This window comes from Tribolium castaneum, chromosome 6, assembly GCF_031307605.1.
Source record: "Tribolium castaneum strain GA2 chromosome 6, icTriCast1.1, whole genome shotgun sequence".
NCBI lineage: Eukaryota > Metazoa > Arthropoda > Insecta > Coleoptera > Tenebrionidae > Tribolium > Tribolium castaneum.
Window position 1 is genome coordinate 248,600 of NC_087399.1, and position 27,735 is coordinate 276,334.

The 27,735-nt window shown below is 34.6% G+C and overlaps 2 protein-coding genes and 1 long non-coding RNA gene across 6 annotated transcripts; 2 read left to right on the forward strand and 1 right to left on the reverse strand.

Annotated features, from left to right (window-relative positions):
• Positions 1–26,947, forward strand: LOC663643 (neuropeptide CCHamide-1 receptor). Of its 4 annotated transcripts, none has more exons than XM_008199257.3 (6): positions 1–134; positions 22,151–22,439; positions 23,061–23,287; positions 23,481–23,791; positions 24,466–24,707; positions 26,542–26,947. In XM_008199257.3, exons 2-6 carry the CDS (start codon positions 22,198–22,200, stop codon positions 26,756–26,758), a joined length of 1,239 nt encoding a protein of 412 aa, XP_008197479.1. In that variant the 5' UTR covers positions 1–134; positions 22,151–22,197; the 3' UTR covers positions 26,759–26,947. The 4 variants fall into 4 exon arrangements, with proteins under 4 accessions (XP_008197479.1, XP_064213543.1, XP_064213542.1 ...); XM_064357473.1 differs by lacking the exon at positions 1–134 and adding an exon at positions 14,682–14,817; XM_064357472.1 differs by lacking the exon at positions 1–134 and adding an exon at positions 14,865–15,012.
• Positions 2,347–6,395, forward strand: LOC135266556 (uncharacterized). Its single transcript, XR_010334664.1, has 2 exons — positions 2,347–5,906; positions 5,954–6,395. It is a non-coding gene; the product is annotated as an uncharacterized LOC135266556 (long non-coding RNA).
• On the reverse strand, positions 8,866–12,930 carry LOC135266513 (uncharacterized protein K02A2.6-like). Its single transcript, XM_064357439.1, has one exon. The coding sequence runs from the start codon at positions 12,928–12,930 to the stop codon at positions 8,866–8,868; it is 4,065 nt and encodes a 1,354-aa protein (XP_064213509.1).
• Positions 26,948–27,735: the final 788 nt, after the last annotated feature.

The window sequence follows — 27,735 nt, forward strand, 5'->3', positions numbered from 1 at the left end:
TTTCGGTAAATTTCAGTGTAGTACGCGCGGCTTTCTGATTAAGCTCGGATATTTATGAGTCATTCATTCATTATCGAAAAAAAACTCGCGAACTTAAAAATCGAAAGTTGGACGTTTTCGGAATTTGCATTTTGGTAAGTTTTATTGGACAAAATTACTGTAACTCACTAATTAAGACATGATTAACTTAGTTAAAAGCTTCCTGAAAACTATTTTCATAAAGCGGCAAAATTATTATATAGGAACAAAAAATCGGAGCAGAATTTTTTTGGAAATTTTTATTTAGAATCAAACACAAGAATGTTTAATATGTCACAATCCATTACAAATAGCAATACAAGATAATTTAAATTAAGCCATTTAGTACATATTTGACGTGTTTAAATAATAGATTAATCCATTAGATAAATTAGTCTATTGAAGCTACCTTTCAACAAGATTATTGTCGCTAATGTTTATGTAAATTAGTAAAGACTTTTAATCTCTTAATTGTTGCTTTGAATTAGTTTGTTATTTTTAGACTTTGACAAGGAATAAATGGTGAAATAAAGTTGTTTGAACACAAAATGTTTGTTAATAATGATTGGAATTTGCCCCTAAAGGTGAAATCTATTTTTTAAATTGCTTTTACAACATGTGAATCGATACTATGTATTTTGAAATTGTAATTTCGAAATCATTTAAATAATTTCACATTTTGTATGGAAAAAACTGTTTGTTGGATTAAAGCTCTATTTTCAAACCGACAGAATATTTGCTGTTTTATATGATAAAATGAGCTTCATGTAAATAAATCCACTTAATAATGTACAGGTTATCAGTGATGGTAATAAATCTGTGAGTTGACAACTATTGTGATAAATTTAATCCAAAATCAACTTATGATTAACATTTTCTTTTGTAATTTTTTGAGCTTAGTGTAATTGGTAACATGAGAGTCAGCCACTGTATCGCATTGTCTTATTAAATCGCGTATAACGACGCAAAAATACCAATAATATCATAAAACTTGTCAGTAATACAGAGCACAAAATATGCCATGACCTACAAACTTCTTTGTCTATTCTCTCTTTTTTATTAAACTTATTTCAAAAGCGACTTCATCAAGTCTCTAAATTAGCTTCTGAGTAAAAAGAAAACTCGTCGACAATTTCAATTTTGCTCAAAACACCAAAAATAGATCAACTTTATATGCTTTTGCATAATTGGAATTTTTTAATTTGTGTTTGTTCACGTTATCTAAATTGTAATGGTAGTGAATGACTTCATATGTTCAAACTGGAAAAATCTAAAAGCTCTAAGCCATTGTCTGCAACGTATTAATGACACTGGGGAAAAAACCAACGGTTATTGTTTGCAAACACAAATAGGTACAATAGATGTCTGTTTTAATGCTCGATAACATACGATAAGGGATTATTCTGTGAATTAATGGACCTCCAAAAATTAATTTGGGGACACAATGACTCGACACCCCAAATTATTTTTTTAAATAAGCATCTTTGTCTTTTATTTTTAGAAACTGATAACTGCTTTATCGATTTTAAAGAAAAACACGAAGCATTTCAAAAACTTCAATACAAATGACAAAAGATGATAGCAGTTTTCTTCCGACGTAAATATTGACACTCGTTTTGGAAAAATTGGTTTATTAGATACACAACAATACAAACAGCTTTCACAATTATTATTTGTTAATGAACAGAGTTTGAAATAATTATCTAGCATTCCAGACTGTGTATAAATTTCTCTTCTCCTGACTGCGGTCAAAACCCAACAATTTACGTAATGAACTTTGCTAACGACGATTTGCTGATATTTTTTGATGCTTTTTCTTGGCGGCTCACCTAACACCTCCAGTTTACAAAATTTTAATCGATTTTCAGCTGCTGTTTACGAGTTTTTTAAACAAATTTTACTTTTTTAGAGTGCTGGTGCTTTTTACAATAAACTTGTAAAAGAAAATCTGCATTAATTAATGTCATCGCTATGCAATATGAGCCCCATATTGTTTCAAACTTCTAACTATGCAGCCCCATTATCTAGAATGTCATTAAACTTATCCTTGATGCTCGTGAAACTGCAAAAGGTTTGGTTAAATTCAAATAAGTGACAGAAAATCAGCCAATTTATTCTAGCGAAGTAAATATCTCAAGCTGGATAATTTCGTCAGATTTAACGAAGCTCGCAAATTCTATGCAATTGAAGAAATTTCATTTAAATGCAGCCTATGTAATACTGCAGCTTGATATTTCTATTAACTTAGAGGAGAAGTGAACTTTACAGAATTTTATTACAATATTTAATAAGTTATTTTCCGCTTGTGTTCTACCAGTTAATGTGCTATTAAACTTCGATTAGAATTTGCTAACTGTAATTTCCTGTCGACGTCGAAATGCACAACTTTTTGTGAGTTGTCCTTTGGCAATTTTCGCCTGTTTAAAGGGTTCATCACGAGCAAAGTTTTAGACTCTAACAATAAATAAAACTTCTTTTTTAAGAAACACTTTGCGTCATCTACCTAGAATTATTTTGTACCAGCAAGTCAAATAAGCAAGTCATTAATCGGTTTTATGGTTTTTTAAACGCCTTATTAAATGCAAAACAAGTCAAATAAACACGGACCTAAAACGACTCTTGACCCATTTTTTCTAGAAAAATAAATCTTGGAATCAAGCTTGAAAAATTGTAATTTAATAAATTACCACTTTGTTTGCTCTCCGTGTTAAATCTGGTAAAAAATCACCCTTCGTAAATCATCCCTGAGCGAAGCCACGAATGAAATTGATTACATTTTTGTTTTTATCAATCATTTCTCCCTCGATGAGACGTAATTGTTTAGTTAATCACAACCGACATTAATCAGTGGAACCTAAAGCCACATTTATTCTTTGATCTATTTATTCAATGGCGTGAAAGTAATTAGTTTGGAAATTTATTATATTAAGTTTGTAAATTATTCGATTAACAACAACATTTTTCTAGTGATTACGCCAAAATTTTGCCTCCGTAAATATTTGGTTTGTTATTAATTGCTTTGGGTTGACGGATTAGCTAAAATTAAAACCATGGCTTAACGTTTTATTTTACGGTTATGTGGCCACTTTGACTACGTATTTATATATCGAGTTTTATGAGAACTATCAATAAACATTTTATAATTTAAAAGAAGTCTTAAAATCGTGAGTTTCAGGAAGAAATTAGCGCTTCAGGGTGGTGAACTCATTTGCTTATTTTTTCAGCACAAGGAAGCAAATTTTTCAAACAAGCAGCGGCAAAAGTATATTTTGGGAAAAGTACAGTTTTTACGTTTCTTTCTCGAAAACTCATAAATGGTCTTTCGAAATAAATGTTTTTTCGAATTTTTCCGGCTTTTCCATACCTTTAATAAAGCGTTTTGCTCAACAAGATCAGAAGATAAACGATTAAACTTCTATTTAATAGAGCTTCAACCACGTAATTGCTTTCAGGCTATTGAACACAGCTTTCTCTTATTGTATATTAAACGAAAAGCAATTTTCTACATATTTCTTCGTCTTGCAGCTAAACCTCCAATTAATTCACTAACGAATTGTACCAATTGATTTTTTCTGGAGACGCTCAAATTATCCCAATTTTCAACCTGCACAAAATTTCCAGCTTAATCTCGGATTAACTGACAGTAGGAAAATGGATTAAGAAGGAGAAGAGACGTGCAGAGAATCGACTACTCTTATAATAGATAAGTGGATCACATTCAAGCCACTGAAATAAGTTTTGCGACAAAAGGAGCGTCTAATATTGGCCAAAGCTGAGTTATTACTTTGATTTAGAGCAAAAAATAAACTCAAAAGTGTGAGAGTTCCAATGCGCAAAGACTTCACATTGAACAAAATTTCTTTCAGCGAAACAGAGGTTCATAACAACGTTATTGAGGCATCTTTTACCACTCCTGCTGATCCTGCAAAATCAATTTAATTTTAACCAAATTACTAAAATTCCTTTGTTGCAGTAAAGTAACGGTTTAAGTACTGTTCGGAATTTGTTCACACTTTGACCCCGGTTAAAGTTTGCGTTAGAATTTTTTCTTGCGGTTGGGATTAGGAATCCTTTCAATTTATCAAGCGGTTATTACAGATCAACAGGTATTTTCATCGGTATTAACGACCTGTTGATCTCAATGGTAGTGGATCATGCAAAAATTACATATAATTTCTCACATAAAATTGTATTGCTGTGGGTGCAGTGATAAGGAATGAATCTAAGGAAAGCGTTCAACTCCGATTTATTTCCTTCCAGTCGGACGATATCTCAGATTAGTTTAGCAGTGTCGTAACAAGTTTTAAAAAGTTTGGACGGAGCAATTAGAATTGAAAATAGATGCGTTGTATAAGGAACAGTTTCGGAAATAAATTCTATTTAATTAACAAAATTGATCAATAATAGCAGTAATAAGGCCCCATCAGGACACAGCACTTTTTAAGGTAAAACACCCTGATTTTCAAGGGTAAATAAAAAGCAGTGATCCAGTTCAGGACACCGCACTTTTTAAGGTAAAACACCTCGATTTTCAAGGTAGATCAAAAGTCTAAGATTTCAAGCAAAACACCCTGATTTTCAAGGGTAAATAAAAAGCAGTGATCCAGTTCAGGACACCGCACTTTTTAAGGTAAAACACCCTGATTTTCTAGTAGTTAAAAAAAGTAAAAAATATCAAGCAAAATAACCCGATTTTCAAGGACAAATAGAAAAGTAGAAAATATTGCGAAAATGACCGGATTTTCAAGGGTAAATAAAAAGCAGTGATCCCCCTGAGGACACAGCACTTTTTAAGGTAATATTTTAAAAATAACATTTTTCAAAGATTTTACTCTGTTGTATTTGAATTTACCGCCGCGATTAAGTTGGTACTAGTTATATTGGCAAGCCTGATTACCTTGGAGCTTTTGACTTCCTGCCAATGCTCGTTCACACGGGGGTGTCGCTTGCATAGAGAAAGAGGAAACATGATTTAAATTTCGCGCTATGTGCTCACCCTGGACTGTCAACAATGTCAACCCATATAAGGCGTAAAGCACAATTAGCATGCGCAGTTTTGTAAAACGGTTGACAACATTGACGGTTTATTTAAAATAATGTTTTTGTGTGTCATGTGTGGTCGTGAGACTGGCTTTGGTCACAGATCAGCATGTTGTCGTTTAGGTTGGTTCTTGTGTGAAAATCGCGTTTGCCTCATCACGGAACGCAATTATTCAAGAATGGAAAGAAGTCAGAGTGTATATGCCTTCAAATTCCCCCTGTACCTTCGTAAAGTGCACTTTGAATGTTATGTGAGACTGGAAGTGTTTTATAAAACGGAAAAGTAAAGTGGTAGTTTTGTGGACTGTTAAAATTAAGTTGTGCATGAGAAAATTACACAATATGTTTTACTTTAGAATGTATTTTGCACTACTATAATTAATAAAACCGTTTTTTTTTAATAGTGTAAATTTGTTAGTCCCGTGTTTAGTGATAATAATTTTACAGGTTGTATATACAAACTTTGGGTATATTTATTCAATTTTTGTATAAAACCAGTAATGCAAACTAATAAGGGTACATACATAAAATACGCAATGTTCAAATTGCGCGCGGTTTTTCAATTTCCAATATGGTGGATTTAGTTTCTCACCCGACCGCACGTAGCGCTATCAGCATTAATTTGTTTCCTCAAAATAACACGGCGCTGTCACTTCTTAACCTTTATATTCTTTGCTCGTTCAGTTGGTTCAGTCCTGTGCAAGTCCTGTGGTTCAGTCTATGCATAGATCCTCCATTATCTATAATTCTATGCTGTGATTCTATCTTATCAGTCAACGTATAATAATCATTACCTGTTCTGTGATCATTACCTCAGCAGAAGATGGATGAGGAGAAGAATGGTCAAAGTAAGTGTATGTGTAATTTGCTACTGTTATTTACAGTTAATTTACAGTTGCTAATCTCTTGGTGTGCCCAAGAGATTGCGAAGATCATACCAGTGTCCTTCAACTGTTCCGCAGACTCAAGCCACCTAATTGCCCTTTTATAGCGACCAGGGTCTGGAGTCGGGACACCCGAAAACAAAAATGCTGTATGTGGGGTGTGTTATATCAAAGTATTGATGAAACACCATATTTACAAGGCACACAAGCTAAAGAACTAAGAAAACAGTTGAATGCATGGAGACCAGTAGGTGGAGAAATTGTAGATTATGAATTCTACCAAAATCAAGCCACCAATGAAAGAGGGTGGGTGTTCACATGGAGGAGGTTGGCGTGTACCCATCAACCCCATTTTCCTAAGCAATACAATACTCGAACAGAGGAGCTCAAAATATACATGTAGTGATAGTAAATAATTATGGTATTTTTTAATAAAAGTGTGGAATCCCTTAATTAGTATTTATGATGTACCTACTCACACATAAATAAAGAAATCAAGACTTAACTAATACATCAGTGCACAAAAAAATTGCATGGTGCCGACAAACTTTTTATATAATTTTATCAAATAACCACCTAAAAAACGCACACTATTATCGTTTTTATTACAGAATTCTGCATATCATTTTATTAATAGAGTCTGGATTCAAAAGCTGATAACATAACATGAAAACACACAAAGGATGTCCATACATATTATACGTAGAGAGCCCCTTCAGCACACACTCAATAATTTAAGGTAAAAGCCACTCCAGAGCCAAAGGCGAAGTGAAAATATGTGGATTAAAAGTTGACGGGTTTGATGAAAAATCCAATACTGTTTACCAATATCACGGTTGTTTTTGGCACGGTTGTAAAAAATGTTATAGTTCAGATTTTATTAATAATAAGAATAAAACAACTATGGAAGATCTTTATGAGAAAACAATAGAAAGAAGTGAGCAAATAAAAAAAGCTGGTTATAACTTAATAGAAATGTGGGAATGTGAGTGGACAAAGTCAAAAGAATATAAGAAAGAAATGAAACAAATTGAAGAAGAAATTAAGGAATTGGAAGAACTTAATCCTAGAAACGCATTCTTTGGTGGAAGAACGAATGCAACAAAATTGCGCGTTAAAGGAAAGAAATTGAAATATATAGATATTTGCAGTTTATATCCAACAGTACAATGTTACGATGATTATCCAATTGGACATCCTACTAAAATATTCAAACCTCGTACCTACAATTCAGATTGGTATGGTTTAATAAAATGTGCAATTTTACCACCAAAAGGTTTGTATCACCCCGTTTTACCTGTTAAGAATAAAACCAAATCTGGTGATGAAAAACTAACATTTCCATTATGTCAATTTTGTGCAAAATTAAATAATCAAAAAGATAAATGTTCTCATACAGAATCTCAAAGAATTATCAGAGGAACCTGGTGTACCAACGAAGTAAAAAAGGCAATTGAAAAGGGGTACAAAATAATAACTATTGATGAAGTTTGGCATTTTTACGAAAAATCATCAAATTTATTTAAAGGATATGTGAAAGCGTTTATGAAAATTAAATTAGAAACAAGCTCTTGGCAGGATGATTTTGAATCAGAAGAAGAATATAGAAAAGCTGTAAAAGAAAATTTAGGTATTGAATTGGGTAAAATAGAAAATAATCCTGGAAAGAGAGCTGTTGCGAAAATATGCTTAAATTCCTTATGGGGTAAATTTGGGCAAAGACAAAATATGGGTGCAACAGAATATGTTACAGATGTTAAAAGGTTTTATGAAATTTTATTAGACGACAAACTTGATAACATACGCATAAACGATATAAATGAAAATATGTTACAAATTGATTATAAGTTAAAAGATTGCTATATAGAAAATGATTTCAATACCTTAAAAAGTGCGGTGTCCTGAACTGGATCACTGCTTTTTATTTACCCTTGAAAATCAGGGTGTTTTGCTTGAAATCTTAGACTTTTGATCTACCTTGAAAATCGAGGTGTTTTACCTTAAAAAGTGCGGTGTCCTGAACTGGATCACTGCTTTTTATTTACCCTTGAAAATCAGGGTGTTTTACCTTAAAAAGTGCTGTGTCCTGATGGGGCCTTATTACTACTAATAATGAAACATTGTTGAGATTATCACAACTCATTATTAATTATAATACGGGTATTTGTATTTGTTGATTAATTCTAGTATCAATAAAACATATTGTTTTAGATAAACAATAGAATTAGTACAATTTGTATCATTTAGTAAGAAATTTTTTTGTTCTGCATTAGATATTACAATTATAATTATTTTTTTATTAGCAGTAATCAGTACATATTAATTAAATTGAAGTAGTCGTTTAGTCTGTGATTAATTAATAATTACATAATAAGAGAATATTTTGGAAAACTACATTCTTTAAGAATGTTATATGGGGTGTCCAACAAGCGTTTTTCATCTTTAACCGAATGTCCAAATATCAATTTTCATGGATATAACTTAGAAAAATTACAGATTTTTACACAAGTTTAAACTCCTCAAAAACCAGTTTTCATAATGTAAGTTTCAAAGTGATAGATATTTATCAAAAAAGTTATTACAATTACAATGTAAGTGAATTCAAAATAATCAGATTGTACTGGGTAGTTCATTACAAGGTATTGGAATTACAAATTACATGGTTATTAGTAATTGATAATGTTAGGTTAGTTGTAATTAGACCATTCAACCTTATAACTGTTTATTGACTAATATCCCGGAGCATTGAGGGTGCGTCCAGGCCCCTTCTGCGACATAACCTAACTAACTAACTCTGCCAAAAAAACCCCCTCCAACTCCCGTGTCGCCCACGTGAGAGTTGCCAACCTAACATCCCCCCTTTTAAATACAAAACTAAGCTAAATATGAAACTAACTACCTGAGGTATCAAAATATACATATTTCAATAACAATAATAATCTTGGTATCTTTTGGGTCTTCTGATTGGTCTTTTCTTTGGTTCCTCTGATTCGTCTGGTTGTTCTGGGTCATGTTCGGGTTCATTATTTCTGTCTGGTAAGGGCTGAAGATGTCTTCGATTTCGTCTGACGCAACCGCCGTCAGTCTCGATCAAATATGACCTTGGTTCTTCACATCTGCGTTGTACTTCTCCCTCCTTTTGCATATTTATGATCCATACGCGATCACCTTCTTTTAGATTTTTCTCTTCTTTTGTTACTCGGTGTCGTTTGTCGTAGTTGGACTTCTGTTCTGCTTGATTGTTGATTAACGTTTGTCTGACAGTGTCATGGTCGATAGTTGCAGGTTTTAACCCTGAAGGTAACCTTGGCAGTCTGTCTCGAAGGTTTCTGCCAAAGAGCAGTTGGGCAGGTGACAATCCACATTTAGTAGGTGTATTGCGGTAGGTAAGAAGTGCAAGATATGGATCTTCATTTTTCCTCAATATCGTTTTGAGCAGCTTCACAGCACTTTCGGCTTGTCCATTTGACTGTTGGTAATGGGGACTACTGGTAATTAACTTAAATCCATATTTTCTGCTGAAAGTTCTGTATTCGTGACAATCAAATTGTTTGCCATTGTCGGAGCGGACAACTTCGGGTATACCATGTCTAGCAAACATTTCTTTGAAGGTCTCGATAACAACTTTGGCTTTGGTGGTGCGAAGTTTTCTGATTTCAGGATACTTGGAATAATAGTCCTGTACCACTAAGTAAGTTGACTCATGATATTCTGCGAGGTCGGCACCAATTGTTTGCCACGGTCTAGATGGAACTTCGGATGGTAACATGGGATCTACCGTTGGTCTGCGTAGTTTGATGCAAATTTCACATTTCCCGACGACTTCTTTAAGCTCTCTTGTGATACCTGGCCACCACACAGTAGCTTTGGCCCGGTCCAAACATTTATTAATACCGAAGTGTCCGTCATGGAGCACATAGAGGCACTTCTTCTGAAGAGGACCAGGAATGACGACTCGGTCTTTGTAGCAAACAATGTCATGAGCGATGCTTAAGTCTTGTTGATGAGAGAAGAATTTACTGACTAACGGGTCGCTTTTGTGTTTCTGTGGCCAACCATTTTTGACGTATTCTTTGAGTTTGCTGTACGTTGGGTCCTTGTTTTGGTAAGACTTGATTTCTTCCGTTGAACAAATTTCTGTAACGACCTCACGCATCACGAAATTGATGTAGAGATTTTGAACGTCTTCTAGAAGTGGGTCTTGGTGTCGAATTCTGCCTTGGATTGGTGCTCTGGATAATGCATCGGGAACGAAAAACGTTTTACCTGGAACGTATTCTATAGTATAGTTAAATTTCAATAACCGCATGCGAAATCTTTGTAGCCTGTTGGATAGTTTGTTGAGCTCTTTGGTGGCCAAAATTACTGTTAACGGTTTATGGTCGGTATGAATTTCAAAATGAGCGCCCAGTAAGAAATTTTCGAGTCTTTCACACGCCCATGTAATGGCGAGAGCTTCCTTTTCAATTTGAGCATAGGCTTGCTCGCATGGTTCGAGGGTACGCGAACAAAAATAAGTAGGTTTCCAATTTCCGTCACTTTGTAACTGTTCTAAAACGGCACCTAAACCAAAAGACGATGCGTCTGCCGACACTCGCGATTTTTTGTCCGTGCTAAACTTGGCTAACACGCGCGATGATGCGATTTCACTTTTAAGTTTTTCAAAATCCGCTTGATGTTTATCTGTCCATACAAACTGTTTATCCTTGTGCAGTAGTTCACGTAATGATTGGGTTTTTTCCGAAGTATTAACGATAAATTTTGAGACATAGTTAACCATGCCGAGGAAAGTTCTAACTTCGGTTACCGACGATGGCGCGGGATAATTATTAATGGCTTCAACGCTTTTGGGATCGGCTTGAACACCATTTTCGGATATTAAGTATCCTAAATATAAGGTCTTGTTCGTTTTAAATTCACATTTGGATTTGTTTAAAGTCAAGCCGTGATCCGATAAGAGTGTTAACACTTTGTTCACGTTTGTGTCATGTTCAGCTTCGTTGCGGCCTGTGATGAGGATGTCATCAGCATGAACATGGACGTGTTCCATTTTTAATTTGCCGATTACGCCGCTGATGGTTTTTTGGAAAACTTCTGGTGCTGAGGTGATCCCAAATGGAATGCGTTTGTAGACATACCTGCCAAATGGTGTGAGAAAACAGGTATATTTGCGCGATTGCGGTGAAAGTTTAAGCTGCCAAAAGCCACTGGAAAAGTCTAACTTGGTAAACCACTTCGCGTCTTTCAGTTTCGAAATTGTCTCATCGACCGACGGTAATTGGTACAGTTCGCGATTAACGCACTTGTTTAGCTCGGTGTAGTCTGAACACACGCGAATTTTTCCGTTCTTTTTCGCTGCAATAACCATAGGTGCACACCACTCAGTAGGTTCATTAATGGCTTCTATAACGTCTTCGCGAATCATCTTGTCCAGCTCCTTTTTTACTACATCCATCATGGGGAGTGGAATTCTTCTAGGCGTGTTTAAGGTCCAAGGTTGTGCGTCTGATTTTACTTCAATTGTGTACTCAAAATTCTTAAGAGTTCCCAAGCCTTTGAACACCTCTGGATATTTCACCATCATCTTATGTTGGAATTTTTCATCAGCTTTTCTGCTAGTTACATGTCTAATAACACTGTCACTCGCAACGAGTTCTTTGCCAGTCCATTTGATCATGTCTAGTTTTTGTAAGGCTGGTCTTCCCAGTAAGTTATCTGGTGTATCAACGACGAAACATCTAACATTTTCTATCTTATTTTCCCATTTAAGAGGAACTACTATCTCTCCCTTTATTTCCAATTTTCTCTGGTTTCCTTTTCCGGGTCCCAACAGTGTTGTTTTTGTTCTTTGTAACTTTACTTTCCCCTGAAGTTTATCTTTGAATTCTTTGCTAGATATTATGGTTTCATCGGCTCCGGTATCTATTTTGAATACAATGTTTGTATTAAAAATTTCCGCTACCGCTTCCCAAGGTTTGTCCAACTTTACTCGATTAATATTGATAATCTCCCTACAATCATAGCTCGAATCATAGCTATCATCAGTATCATCTGATATTGAGGTTTCAGATTCCACTGCGTTTACGTTCTTTGTTTTACATCTGGATGCAAAATGGCCTTTAAAGTTACATTTATGGCACGTTTGTCCATTGGCTGGGCATTCCATCCTGTTGTGTGTGTTCGAATTTCCACACCTTATACAACCTTTAAATTTATGTTCACTTTGTTGCTTTCCATCTTTGCTCCTGCGCTGTTTTCCTTCATATTTCACGGATTTATGGTTAAATTTCTTGGCTTTGTCTCTAGCTACTCTGTTTACCGTTTCCTCTCTCACTCTTAGTTCTCTGTTTTCGGTTCTAATCCTCTCCACTTGAGTTATTTTGTCAATTGCTGTTTTAAGTGTCAATTTGTCATTCATTTGTAGATTTTCCGACAATTTTTTATCACGAATTCCAACAACTAATCGATCTCTTATGAGTTCCTCCTCCAAATCTCTGTAATTGCATGTTTTGGCCAAGCTTATGACGTCAGCGATGTACGTTTGGGCGTCCTCACCTTCCCTTTGGTCACGTCTGTTAAACTTAGCTCGTGCGTAGATTGTATTAGGAGTGTCTTTGAACTCGTTATCAAAGAATTCTTTCAGCGCTTTGTAACTAGGAAAATCGGTTTCCTGTTTCTGCTTAGCCTCCATAAACTTTGTAACTTTCGCCCCCATATGCAACAATAAACTATTAATTTGCTCTGCTTGTGTGCTTTTGTCTAGTTTTGTTGCTGTTCTAAAACGTTCATAATGTGTAATCCACACTTGCCAATCTTCTTTTTCGAATGAAAATTTCTCCGGAATCGGAATGGAGTTGCTGAAGACGATGCTACTCGTTGGAGCCTGCTTTGACGGTGTGTCACTCGCCTGAACCCGGGCCTGTGCTTGTGCCACGAGATCCGCATATTTTTGCTCCAACTCGGCCACTTGTGCCTGAAGTGCATCCATCGTGATAGTTGTGGTGGTTTTTTACACTCACAATTTGTAACACGAGCGGGATTCGGATTTTAAAACACTGACACCATGTTAGGTTAGTTGTAATTAGACCATTCAACCTTATAACTGTTTATTGACTAATATCCCGGAGCATTGAGGGTGCGTCCAGGCCCCTTCTGCGACATAACCTAACTAACTAACTCTGCCAAAAAAACCCCCTCCAACTCCCGTGTCGCCCACGTGAGAGTTGCCAACCTAACAGATAATAAACTGATAATAAATGACTTATTACTGAATGAATGCTTAGAAAAGGTAAAATTTTGGTCATTTTCGAGTAAATTTGGTGATTTTTGTGTTCTAGTTTATTAAAAACAAGAATAAAAATTTGATTTTTGCTCTAAAACACTGAGTTTTACACTGTCTTACAGTCAATTATTTGAATGATTTACTACTTTACTAGTAGATCAAATAAAGTTATTTTCAAAGTTTGTGTCAACATCGGCTTTAAAATATTTCATTTAGCGCTCCCATAAAGCCGTCGTAAATAATTTTCTATTCGATTTGAATATAGATAGCAATAGAGTGAAACTCATATTGCAATTTACACACTGATGAAAATTACAAGCAATAAGTAGTGTCTGATTAATGTAGTGTCCGCATCGACGCACCAAGATAATGAACATCGCTCAATGTTTAAATACAAAGGCGAAATATCCATCGGGTAGATTAATCTCCCTATTATCATGATTAAAGTCGGTAGCGATTTACAAAAATGACGTTCCCGTCGTAGAAAACGAACAAATAAACATTATCATTCCACATAGAAGTGTCTGCAATGGTAGATAAGCACATACACGATACCTATTCATAAAACTTTGTCCCGGAGGCACTTTCCACGTTCCCTAAACATATATTCCAATAACTCCACTATTGCACCCGAGTCATTTCCTTCATTTACGACTAGTTGAAAAAGCACAAAAGCCTGTAAACGACGAGATTAACTTTGCTAATTAATTCGCATCCGACCAAAAGTTAATTAAAGTTTTAAGGCTAGTGACCACTCGAATAGACATCGAAAATGATTGTGGCACCACAAGCCATTAAATAATTAGCAAACTGTTCCCAAATTATTAATCGATTAGTTCACTCTCAGTGTCAACAACAGAAGTGCAAGTACGGAAAATTGATTTTAGCCACCAAATGATGATTTTTATAAGATGAGGCTAAGTGGGAGAAAATAGGTGCTAATGGCACACGCCAACAGGTCGTAATTTACACAATAGTACTAATGACATCAGAGCGTTCGAAGAAAACCTTTAGTACTACGTGTCACTAAGGAGTAATAAAACATAATTTAATGTGTCCACTATTACGAGTAATAAAAATAATAATGCAAAAACTAGACCTATATCAAAAATTCAAGGGAAACAATCATAAAAAAATGATGTCCACATGAATGAATGGTTGTAAAAGCTGGAATAAAAATAAATTATTACGCGCTATTAATGTAATTGGGGCAGTATTTTTTGTAATTATCCTTTGAATACCTATTTAATTATTTTGATCTTGAGCCATGTTATTGCTGCACAAACCGGACATGATAATTCCACCTTCTAATCCTTCTTTTATGGCGCCATAAAGTCAGATTATAAAAACTTCCTGTTCTTTCATGCTAGTCTAAGCCATAAAATGCACCGAGAAACTTTAAGCTGCATTGAAAATCAATAAAATAACAACAAATCTATTAGACGTGTTAGAAGCTTTATCGTGTCCAATATTTCTAAATGTGTTTTCTGATTAATCAGAAATTTTAATAATGGTGACTGAACGCGTTAAAATAGTCGCTTGTTGCCTTGACGTGAAAAATTTGTTCGTTCGAACATCAAAGAACTCGAAACGGTGAGATAATTTTATTAGAGTGTACAGACGGAGTTTATATTCTGTTTACGCAGCACCGCCATTGTATTTGTTAACATTTATTATAAATATTTACAACTGTTCGAAATAAAATAGTAACAGAAGAGCATTTATTTTCTGTATTTGTTCTCAGTTATCACTTATCAGTTCAGTGTTTAAAAGTGTGTGCACTTAAAGGTGAGTCAAGTTCTGAGATTTTTCTAAATAACTGCGGAATGTTTTGAATTAATTTCGATTATTCGAAACAGATGTGGGTGAAATTAAACCAAACATAATTTACAAGTGAAGAGTGGACACTATCGGGTCACAAATGGCCATAAATCAGGAGCGGACCGTGACGTTTATTTATTTTATCACAAAAGAATTAGAGGGATTTATACGGAAAAACAACAAAATACTCATCTATTTAAAGCTTAACACATTGATTGCAAAATTTTTCGTATTCAACTCCGGTTGCATTTGGTAAAGATTGACTGACTCTATATGTATATGCAATTAATTTACACGCACAAACACGTCTCGGGTCTTTATTTAAGTCAACAGTGCAAGAATTATGACTTTTAGATCTTTACAAGGTAATGAGAGAGCTTCTGACGCATTCGATTGTAGACATTGTTTGTTGAAAGTAATGGTAACAGAACGTTTCACATCTGTACTAATGAAGTAATCAAATTTTTATTTCAACATTCATTAGCACCTTGAAAGAAAAATTTAAGGCGAAATGCCCAATAAGACATTTCATTTTTATTGGTGGTTTTCACACCATAAACTTTGAGTTTCAAACAAACAAACTATTTTCTTTAAATTTATTCTTTCCTTGTATATTTAACATTAGTAAAATACCTTTCTTATTGTTGATGTTGAGATAATTCACTGCGGGTGCAATAAATATTATTTTTTGCCGCCTTATCGACCCAAAGATAAAAATTCGCTTAAATCTATTTTTTTCCCTTAATTAAAACGCTCAAAAGCTTGCTCTTTTAGCATTCGGCCGTTTGTTATCTCTCCCTCTAATTAGTGGAAGGTCGTTTAATTAGCTTTTTTAAGAATCTCCCAAGATAAGTGTTTCCAGAACTCCATGCATGATGTTATTGTTAATGTTCCGCTTGTTTTGATAATAATCAGACAAATTAATTGAGCTTGCGGTAACGCCTATTACCACCACTAATTAGTTACACGATCCCTTGGCGGCATTTTTATTCGAATGAATTGGGGTGAAAAAGTCGCACAAATTGGCTGGAAAATCGCTAATTTGCAAGGAAAATTGATGCATTTTTGAATCCTAGAACACTGATAGCGTTTTTTATCCGAGAGCGATAGATTAATGGTGAAATTGCTTCGTTGGTCCAGTTGTGTTGGTACGAAATAAAAATTTTATTTTATACGACATAAAATTATCGTTAAAGTCGATTGAAATTTCAAACTAGACGCTGGAGTTTTATTATGTCTCGCGTTTTATTGCAAAATATTTAATTTTTTCTCAATCCCATTTAGGTAAGATGCTGTCTAACGCATTTACCATTACCATGAGCGACGTTGATCGAATTATAAGTTGGCAAATGGGAGAGTGTGCTACCCCTAATGCTATCAATATTTTGGATCTTTGATGGAGTGCATCACATATCACTTCATTACGCCGACTGTACACATACAAGGAACGTCAATTGCACGCTGGTGTAGGTGTGCACTTCAATCAATTCTTGTTGGTTGGTTGTTGACGAATGTGTGAATTTTTCTCCCTCAAAAGCGGGGTAATTGAGATGCGCGTTTGAGATTTATTAATATTTATGAAACTTGCTATGCAGAGCAGCATCACTGTTAATTTAATTAGCAGCAACACGTGGAAAAACACCTTGGATGTCCTCCAGGTGCACGTTGCAATTCGTTGGATATAACGTGAGCCAGGAATAAATAAAGCCTCATTAGCTTCAAACATAAAAACTGAAAATAACTGATACAGTTTGGAGCTGCTTAAAAATTTATTTGCGGGGGCTCTTAACGTGATAATGCGGGCAATTAATTATTAAAGCCGCCGCCTTCATGTCTCCTAATATATCTCCGAAAGCAAGCGTTTTTCTAGTCGTCGTTTAATAAAAAAATTAAAATAAGGATTGACGCTTTTATTACATCATTTTGTCAAAAGCTTTTACTTAGAGTTAGCTTTTTGCGCTTTTATGGGCTTAAAAGTCTTAAATATTTATGAGTCCGAATGCGACATTTGATCAATATGCCTAATTTGCAGCTAAATATAAACTTCTTTGAGCGCTTTGTTAAAGATTCGATAGCTTTTTGGCTCAAGATCGGTTAAACTATGATCGAAATTGTGTAGACTCTTGAGACAGCCCAGTCTTGGTCGGAATGTTAACAGCTTTTAATAATCCAAAGCCCGTGCTTCAACCGCACGCCATCGCCATTTCATAGGTCAAAGTAATTAAACAGACAAGTTAATTGAGATGGTTTATAACTATCAACTGACTTTGCTGTATCACTTGTATTATCGCACCGATTGATGGCAAACAATAAATAATACATAACACAATCCTATTTCGTTGTAACTGAATTATTGCAAGTTTACTACTGCAAGAAATTTTTATGCTTTTTTTCACGGCCTTTGTATGTAAATGGGTTTGATGCGATTTTTATATCATGCTTTTACGTGGCGACTGCTCAAAGGTCTTTATTCAATTTATTTGCGATGACTCCGCAAGTTTCCAAACATCTTTCAAGTTTTGCAACCTTATGTGACTGTTTCTATTTGCACAAAAATGCTTTCAGAACTTCCGAAATAAAAAATTCGATTAAATTGAATCGTCGGTTCGTGAATAGTTAATTCAATACAACACGAGATAAGAAACGGCAAACTCTTTCCGGCTTATCATCGTGTCACTGGCTGTGTTTTGCGCTTCGTTAACTTCCTTCAATCTGGAACAGATACGTCGTAAACAGTTTATTCAAATCAGGGGCCAGGATTAGCTGACACCTAATATAAACTTTTACTATAAATTATCTATGAATAACACCTACCTACTAGCGATGCAAAAATAAACGAAATTTCGTTTCAAAGTGAGTTTTTTTCACTGCGTTTGAATTAATTAAGGCAGCTGCGCGATTGCATTATTAAAAAGTCTCAAAGGGTTGGGGATTAGCTCGCGTGTGGGAAAAAAGTTGGTTTTGGGATAAAACGTGACGGAATAATTCAAATGACTGGCATATTAATCACAACTTTTTTTTCCAATTTATTAATTTTGTCTTTGAGCTGGTTTTATATTTTATCAATATTTGTATTTATTTATCTGAACCGTGGCGTCTGACAGACGTAGAAACGTTTCGGCCTGTTCTCTGTATTTTTTAGACAGTTAACTTTCTAGCGACTTTATGCTGGTAAACCAAACACTTTGATGTTCATTCGACCGGAATAGCGTAAGCTGAGTGAATAAATTACTAATTTTGGTAAAAAAATCGGCTAGAAGCTGTAGAAAATAGTGGTTGACAATGATTCAGGTGGAAAATTAAAATTTTACGACCATTATGGAAGGCTTGCCAGGTCCTGAAAGAGACACAACAAATTGGGTGTTTTCCCAAAGGAGGATCAAGTATTTGGGCAAGATCTTGATACGGCACAATTACCAACATAAAGGCCTACAATGACTGTATTTGCAATTTAATTTTATCCACACAGAGGACAACGGCTGTGATTGATCCTTTCAGGAATCGATTCGTGTTGGAATTAATTTCAATGTAGATTTGATTGCATTGTAATGAGATATACTAATTGCGACTCATTGATACCAAGCACTGAAAACTCAATTTTCAAACAATACTTCACTCGAAAAAAAAAAGAAACGATTTCCAAGGATCCAAAGAAACCTTTCATCGACAAATAAATTGTCTTGTTACGTTGGATATCTTGTAATCTGACTCTATTTCTTCACCAAATAAAAAAAAACAGATATACACTAGTCTTATAACGCCAATTAATTCCTACAAAAACCGCTGTTTCCCATTCATCCTCTTTGAACTTTCGAGGAATTGCATTAAAATAAATGTCCAACTTTATAGTTGGAGTTACTCGGATTTGTATAAACTTAAAAACTTTTTAATAACGTTGAGTGGTAATATTTGACGAGTTTTTGTCCGAAATTTGTGTGTTTAAAGTTTGAGCAATGTTAAACCTTGAAAAGGAGTTTTTAAAAAGTTTGAATTGATTAGCAAAATTATCGCAACACAACTAGTTTTTGTGATAATCCCGCGCTTGGCGGTTTAGTGGTTTAAATTAAGAGACATTTTAATTAAGGAAATTAAGCTAACAACTGTAGGGAACCAAATGATCGATAGCAGCAATAGTGAAATCTCCTAGGATGTGGAGGAACGCTTCACAATTGGATTAAACGATACACATCAGGTCGAGTAGTTCCAATTAAGGATTTGTTTGTGGCCACAATTCTCGACTTGTATTTGTTCTAGAGGCGGCACTAATGAGCAATTTGCATACTTTAAATAACCCGAATTGAATTTAATCTACTCACAGCATCTTTCATAAATCTCAGACTAGTCTGGTGTGACCTTTACCTTCCTGAACTTTAAATCGCAATATTCACGACAAGCCGGGCGTAAGTTATATAAAGTGAACTTTGTGAAAAGTTATTCTTTTGCTACGATTTCATCACATGATCATGTTTCCACCAATAATTAAATATAATGAAAACGACACAATTGATTGGACTTTTAATTAAAACAAGACAAATGGAAATAAAAAGCTAATATTTATTTAATTTGTAATTCAGCGCTGGAATGTGTAAAAAACTGCGGTTTTGTAACGGCCCACAATCCAAATTAAACATTAAATAAAAAATGTTACGATTTTGTAAAGTTTCAACGTGTTCGAACTGATACAAAGTCAATACATGCGTGAATATTTCATTAAATGGCAATTTTTGAACGAAGGTAAACTGAACTGATGAAAAGTTTTCTGGAAATTAACGATTTTTTACAAAGGGAAATTCAAAAAGTTATTCTAAAATTAATTTGTTTTAAAAATGGTGGATGCGCCGGGATACAATTAAATCGAATTGTTTTAATTAAAAATTCAAATTTTACGTCACAAGAAATACAGCGACATTATTAAACTTTACAATCAACTCGACCTAATTGCAATTAATTTTATTTAATTACCAAACATTTACATAAAAAATTTAATGTAAGCAGGCAACTGAATAAAAGAAAATAATTTTGTAGTTGAAATTGAGTTCATCAATAAAAACGAGCTTTTTGCACCTTGTATTTTTCATCCTCTATGATGTAACTCATTCATCATTTGAAAATATTTTGACCCGTTTGATGTTAGAACGAACTAGGTTTTGACTTTGTTGGCCTGGCGCATCCACCATTTTTACCATACTAGTTTAAGTGTAACTTTTGATAAATTTGTATTTTATTGTTCCTTTTAGCTCCGCTGCAGCAAAACAAATTAATCTTTGTCGGCCTGCAGAGGCTATAAAATTTTCTTTGAACAATTTCGAAAACAATTTACTGCCAGACCATTTTTCAACTACTATACCAAAAAAATGGCCGTTTAACGTGCTTGCAAAACGTTAGAATAATTGAGACGTTTAAAGTACCAATAAATCGCCGCACTTGTGACCGTTACAAATCGATGTCGGTTACGTATTTTAGAATCTGCAAATGTCAGATGAGACGCATTGTTAGTTTAAGAAATATCGCTCTCAACTCGGGCCCTATTTATAACTCTCGTCGAGAGATATTGCCGATGTTTGTTCTTGAATTGTTTTTATCACTAAGCACCGACTTTGAGCCGTTTAACACCATCTACATGATAAACGATGCGGATTAGAAGGGGATTAACACAGCGTCTCAACTATTTTTAACTTGTTTACTTGGAATATTTAACAGAAAAATTGATTGCACTGCAGAAATATTTGCAATTTTTTTAATTTATGTTTCTTGCGTGTTGTTTGCGCACCAACTAATCGATTAAGCATTTTATTTTTTTAAACGACAAGTTTGTAGTTTTTCCTGCAACCTGTTGGATTTAGACGAAGCCATTTATCGGCGTAATTAGGACGTATATCAACCTTCCTCTTTGCTAATTATCGTCAAAAAGAACTTAACTGTGGCGTCGTAAATTAATACTAGCCCGTTAAGAGTGAAATGTGATGCTTTCCGTGGAAGATTTATGAGCAATCGCCCACAAATCACTGAATAAACTGACATTTTATCTCGTTTATTGATTGTCATGGAGTGAAACAGTCTTTTGCGAGGCTAATGGTGGTATAAAAGAAGGAACGTGATTTTTACGAATTTTATGACACGCTCTTTGGTCTCATTTGTGTTAAGACAGTATCTAAAAGTCGGGCGTTGTACAGGAAATAAAAGGAATTTCCGTCGAATGCAGCATGTGGCGGGCATAAAATGATAATCTATAATAATTCATAGAAACGTTGGCTAGGTTTCGTGATTAATGACGGAATTAAGCCCAAACTTTTGAGATTACTTATTAACAAATTAGAATTTTTAAGTCGTAATTTAAATCTAATTTAATTAACAGGTTAATTCGCCTAGTGAAAAAATACAGCGCAAGGTTAATCGATTTTCCGGGTAATTATTGCCGACTTGGCGACATTAGCGGCTATAAATTGCGTTTAATAATCTCTCATTTAATTATTGTCGAGAATGCGTAATAAAGACAATTTAGATTAAACTGGAGATTTTTCAAATGGAAAAAGTTAAATTGCGTGCTAAAATTTGATCTTGGTCGGGTTTGTGTGAAGTTATCGATTTTAGTAGCGTTTCTTTGTAAGAATTGGTGGCAGATCAAGTGAGTTTGTTGATGGCATGAAACGACTTTTGAGCGAGTTTAAAGAGATAAGCAAAGTTACAGTTGTTTCCAGATGAAAAATTGGTGGATGCGCCGGGAAAATATTTTTACATTTTCAAATCGCTTGAACCACAGTTAAGACAAAAATAAATAAATATGTTACAATTTAACTTTTCACTGAGAGTAATTTAATTTTCTTTAGACATCAAGTCTCAAAAGCGTTGCCTACTTGTTCAGTTTAATTTCTTGTGTCCAATTAAAAAATTCATAAACTTGCGTTTACAAAATAAACATCAGGCCCAACCAATATTTACTCTCTCAAAAAAATGGGATAATTGCTGTAAACCTTTGACACTGACAAATCACCCCATTAGGAATTTTTGTTCAGTGCTTGAAAATCTGTGATGAGTTTAATTTATGTCATCGGCACCTGTCCAGTGGCTTTTATTTAAATAATTGAGCGCTCTAATTTCGTTCCAGGTGCACTCCAATGGATACAATAACGTGATCGGTTGCATTGATCAACAATGAATTCCACATTACCGCAGAATGACACGATTATGTTCAACTACAGCATACTCGACATTGGTAATGATACACACAAGAATGTTACTGGAACACCTCATGATTACATTCCCTACAGTAAAAGACCGGAAACGTACGTTGTTCCGGTCTTGTTCTTCGTTATTTTTGTGGTGGGAGTGTTGGGAAATGGGACGCTTGTTGTGATTTTCCTGAGGCACAGGACGATGCGAAATGTTCCAAACACGTAAGCGATTATTTGCCACAACCAAGATATTGATCAAAATTCAGATTTTAACATAGTTTATTGGTTCAACTGCGGTAGTTTTTTATTCAGTCGTATTAATTCACAATTTTTGGCAGCATTCCATTTTTGCATAATCGCAATATTTCAAGAACGCTTCTTTTTCGTATTTATGTGTTTATCCACTTTACGTGCACTTTTTCTCGTAAAACTCGTTTAATGTCTGGTTTGTTATTTTTTGATAACCGCAATCCAAGTAATTTCGATTTTCAATACGAGCGCATTTTCCCGGGATTACTTCAGTTTGTATTGTTAAGACCTAATCCTTTTTACAGCGTCCTCTTATCAAAAATACAACAGACCATTCCGGTGCACCCATAAATAACAAAACAAATTACTGAACTGAAGGAAATTATTTGTGCGACAAAAACTTTAAAGTTTTAAATAGAGTTCCATCGAAAAAATGTTGGCTTCCTGAATAGCTCCAAATAACCCCCTTTGTTACAAAGTTGATAACGCGGCCACTAAAAAACATATTCCGCTCGTGTTTGTTTATCTCGAAAAATATAGGTCATGCAGCATAAAAGCGGCGATGAAAAATTGAACAGGAAACATTTTTTCCAGATACATACTTTCACTGGCTTTGGCAGATCTGCTTGTTATAGTGACGAGTGTCCCTTTCACTTCGATTATATACACTTTGGAGTCATGGCCATGGGGTGAACTGATCTGCAAGGTGTCTGAAACGGCCAAAGATATCTCCATTGGAGTCTCAGTATTCACACTCACTGCATTATCTGCAGACCGCTTTTTCGCTATTGTGGATCCTCTCAAGAAGTTTCACACCACGAGTAAGTAAAAGCTTTCAAGAGTCGGAATTTGAATTTTAAATTTTGGAAAAAAAACAGTATGTGTCCCGACCGGGTCGTTCACTTGATTTGTTGACTAATTGTTTTTAATTAAGATAAATTAATTCGGTTTATTCCGTTGAGCCCCATTAAAGCAATGGCCACCATTTTATTCAATTCAATTTTTTACTTACAGGTGGAGGAAGGAAAGCCACTCGGATCACTCTCTGTACGGCCATTTCGATATGGATTTTGGCGATTTTGTGCGCTATTCCAGCAGCAATTGGATCACACTTGAAGGATATAGAAGGACAGTTTATCGTCTGTTATCCCTTTCCTACACACTGGTTGAACCATAAATATCCCCAAGTGATGATTCTATTGCGATTTCTCATTTTATACGTTATTCCTCTAACTATTATTGCAATTTTCTATCTGAACATGGCAAACCATTTGATCGTCAGCACTAGGAACGTTCCAGGAGAAATGCAAGGGACACAAAGACAGGTCAGTGGGATTTTGTATTAAGTGGATTTAAGTTATATCGATTTTGAAGCAAATACGACGGCAAATTACTTTTAGAGCTTTATCTCCGATCCGATTTCACATAGATAAGCTCAAAAGGAAAACTTTGATGAGAAGGCGAGGGTGATGATGAAGGGCAAAAATATGTTCTTCTTCCATAAAAATGAAACAGTAAAGTAAATAATGATTTAAGGATAAATTCATTCTCTACCGAACAAATTGTAGTTTATTTAATTCTATATATCAATTCGCAAAATTTCAAATTTTGAATTTTTTTTTGCTTAAAATTTTATTCGTCAAATATATTATTATGTTATTGAATAAAACAACCACTTCACACATTATGCAAATTATTTTTGCTACAGTAAGCAATGCAATCAAATGCTTAATCCCGGGTGAACGTGGATGGAAATTAACTCTAATTTCCTACCACACCGATCGATAAATTTTCTCATTAAAATGATTTTTGTTATTTTTACGTAAAACCAAGTTAATGAAATTTCCTTGAGGTGCAAAACTTTGTGTCTACACTGTTTCGTAAAAACGCCAATAATTTAATTTAAAAATTTTCGAGTTAATCTCGCACTAGCCTTCAACTTAAATATTTTCTTCAGCAGAGTTAGTTTTTAAATTGATTAAATCTCTTTTAATTTCAGATTAGAGCTCGCAAGAAAGTAGCAATCACGGTCCTCATTTTCGTGCTTGTGTTCGCTTTGTGTTTCCTGCCCTCGCACATCTTCATGCTGTTCTTCTACTTTGATCCAAACTCTTCTGAACACTACAACGCATTCTGGCACTATTTAAGAATAATCGGCTTCTGCCTATGTTACTTGAATTCTTGCGCCAATCCGGTGGCTCTGTATTGGGTTAGCGGAGCTTTTAGGAAGCATTTTAATCGGTAAGAAAGTTTGATGTAAATCTTTGTCACACAAACTGATGTAGATTCATGGCAACTGCTCTACGACAAGTCGGGTAATTTCACTCCGGGGAAATATTTATACGCTTGTTGGGAGATCTCACCGAAAACATTAGTTTATCGTTTAAATAAAGCGCTTTCTTATCGGATCAAGCGGTAAAGTTGTTTATGGTACAAAAGGGATTAACATAAATAACGAGCATAATGCACTTATGGCGCATTTTGTGGATGCAAGGCGGAAAATAAAATTTATGTATGAGCCAACGGCAAAATTAACGACGCACAAGGGTTGCATCCTTGAAACAAAATGAAGGAAACGTTAATAATAAATGAAACGTTTTAATTTCAACTCGCAAATATTCGACATTTCGGCCAAAATCTATAAATTGAAACACGAAACAATGTTGGAAAAACTTTAACACCTGTTATTGTCGAGGAAGGGAAATAATTTCGGTGCTCGATTTGTGTTTCACATCTTTGATGGAAAATTATTTTGTGGAGTTCGGCGGGATTACACGATTAAGTTTCGGTCGAATAAGTTTGGAACAAACGAGACATAAAATGACTTGTGACCAAATAGAGTCGCTATTAAATCTCTGGAGCTTTTAAAATTTTTCAATTTTAAGCGAGTTTATGGGAGTATGAAATCAGCAAACTCCAAATAAATGCAGAGATTTTCCCGATAGCCTACTCATATTGCGATTACAGTTAATAGGATTAATTCATTTTTATATTTCCACCACTAAAACGCATTTCCAATCAATAACTATAAATTTCTCTGCGAGATAGCGACACTCGACGTTATCACAAAGCAAAAAAAAAATAAGAAGCTCGTTTAGATGCATTGAAAGCGCGTTTTCTTATCACATTAATGTGAAAAAATTGTGCTGTTTTAAAATTATGGCTACAAAGCTCTGTGAAAAAATTACATTCCTGAAAAACACTTTTTGCGAGGGTGTGAATTGAATAGCAACCGCCTCGAAATCTCTTTGATAAACAACGTTCCGGCATATTTCACAATATTGACTTGTAGATTTATTAAAACTTTTCTTTTGTGGGATTTTCGACAAAAACGTAAACTTCCTAACAAGTCAAAAAGGTGGGAGGAAAGCTCAACTTTAGCCGGAAAAAGACGGTTTTATTGCGCTGACAACCGCATAATTAATTAGACTGGATTTTTAGGATGTTAAAAACTCTATTTAGACGTCAAAAAAGGTTGTAAAAAATTAGAAATTTGGATTTAAAATCTGGTAAATTAGAGTCTACAACACTAATAAACTGATACTTTAGATTCAAAATAAAAAACTACTACATAAAGAAACTGAAAAATTGAAATAAAAAAAATAAAAAACAATGAGATCGCAATTCTGTAGTCACTGAAAGAGTGAGTAATTAAAACACTATAGAACTGCAAAGTACAAATATTAAGAAACTCGAAAACTGAAATGATAAGAAAGTGAAATGAATATGACATATATAGGGAAGCTAAGGAACCAAAGGCTGAACTGTTGACAAACTTAAAAACTGTGTGACTGAAACTCTAAGAAACTATGAAATATACTAGTAGCCTAAAACAACAAATTAAAAAAAACTAGTAAATTGTATGTTTTAAACGAAATACTATTAAAAAATGGTAAAAACTAGCCCATGTCACACAACTCTAGGATGCTTAAAACAAATTTAGGATACAACAACTTAAAAATTATGTCAAATGTTTACGTTTGCAATAAAACAGATTTATTTTGAGTTTGAAGAAAAGCTCTTAAAAATTGAGGATTAGGGCTATTTTCTAGGATTCGGTCTCTTTTAATTACAGATATCTTCTCTGCATCAAACCGAAACGTTCCCGCTGTAACACTTGTCAAGGGCACCAAGCAACCACTCTTTCCTATGTTCCAACGCGGAAAAACCTTTCGGTTTGCAGTCGGAAAAGCCGTGGTTTGTCCATCAATCGACGAGAGCCAGTCAATGGACAAGAAACTTCCATCACACTTTTAGGCAACGGAAACGGTCACGTCTGTAGCAAAATGTAAGCGATTTTTCCTTGATATTAATTTCGGAAAAGTGTTTGATTTTTTTTTATATAAATCGGTGTGTGAGAGCGAACGAATCTGTACATAGTCAATGTTTAATAAGCATAAGGGAAAAGAGTACACTTACAAACCAAATGTTAATCTTGATGTACAATATCGATGTTTAAATAAAACGTTTTCAAATAGAAATGACTGTTTTTTTCCCGTGTTCAACGGCCGGAAAATCCGGCTATGTTTCAAATTTCTGTTTATTTATTTAATGGGGTAATTGGTCGTTTTTCCGGTACATTAACCGAAAAAAAAATTCGACTACTGCAGAAAATTAATCCAACTTGGCGAGAAAACAGGAAATCAAATAACTTCGCCGACGTAAAACTTGATTTAAGCCCTAATTTGATCTTTATTTCTGCGGACAGATCGAATTGTAATTTTGCTGGAAACCAGTCAAGTGTAAATTTTATTAAAATTCCTATGTTATAAACAGAATTCTTGATTCCAATTTAAGTTTTGACATTGCTACCTGTTGCGTTAGTTTTTCATTAAATCAAGCCTGAACCAATCATTTCCAAAACTACAGCAAACTCACGTAAATAGTTTAGCACAACCACAAATTATATAATAAGCTCGAAAGCACACTCGTAAAGGATTCCGTAATCTAGAAATAATTCTGCATCTCGAAGTTTATCTTGGTATTTCTAATTATCTCATTTAATTCAATATTCTTGCAATTAAACCGAAAATACAAGTGTTCCGAGCAACGATAAATCCTCTTTTTGTTATTGCATCACCAATTTTGTTACTTAGTATCCCTTTCAACACTGAAATAAATTGGGAATACACTTCACCCAATTTCGGCTCACTGTCAATCCCAATGATGGAAAGCTCCAACATCTTTGGAAGCAATTCATATCGTTACAAGAACAATTCTTTGTTTTATGTTGATTGAACGTAAAATCCAAGCATAAAAAGAGTTTCCG

What these genes read in the sequence shown, in the direction of transcription:
- LOC135266513 (XM_064357439.1), bottom strand. Translation starts at nt 12,930, where the DNA reads ATGGATGCACTTCAGGCACAAGTGGCCGAGTTGGAGCAAAAATATGCG.
- LOC663643 (XM_008199257.3), top strand. Translation starts at nt 22,198, where the DNA reads ATGAATTCCACATTACCGCAGAATGACACGATTATGTTCAACTACAGC. An exon ending in TGCAAGGGACACAAAGACAG is followed by an intron (nt 23,792 to 24,465) that starts GTCAGTGGGATT and finishes TTTTAATTTCAG; the next exon opens with ATTAGAGCTCGCAAGAAAGT. An exon ending in TTTAGGAAGCATTTTAATCG is followed by an intron (nt 24,708 to 26,541) that starts GTAAGAAAGTTT and finishes TTTTAATTACAG; the next exon opens with ATATCTTCTCTGCATCAAAC.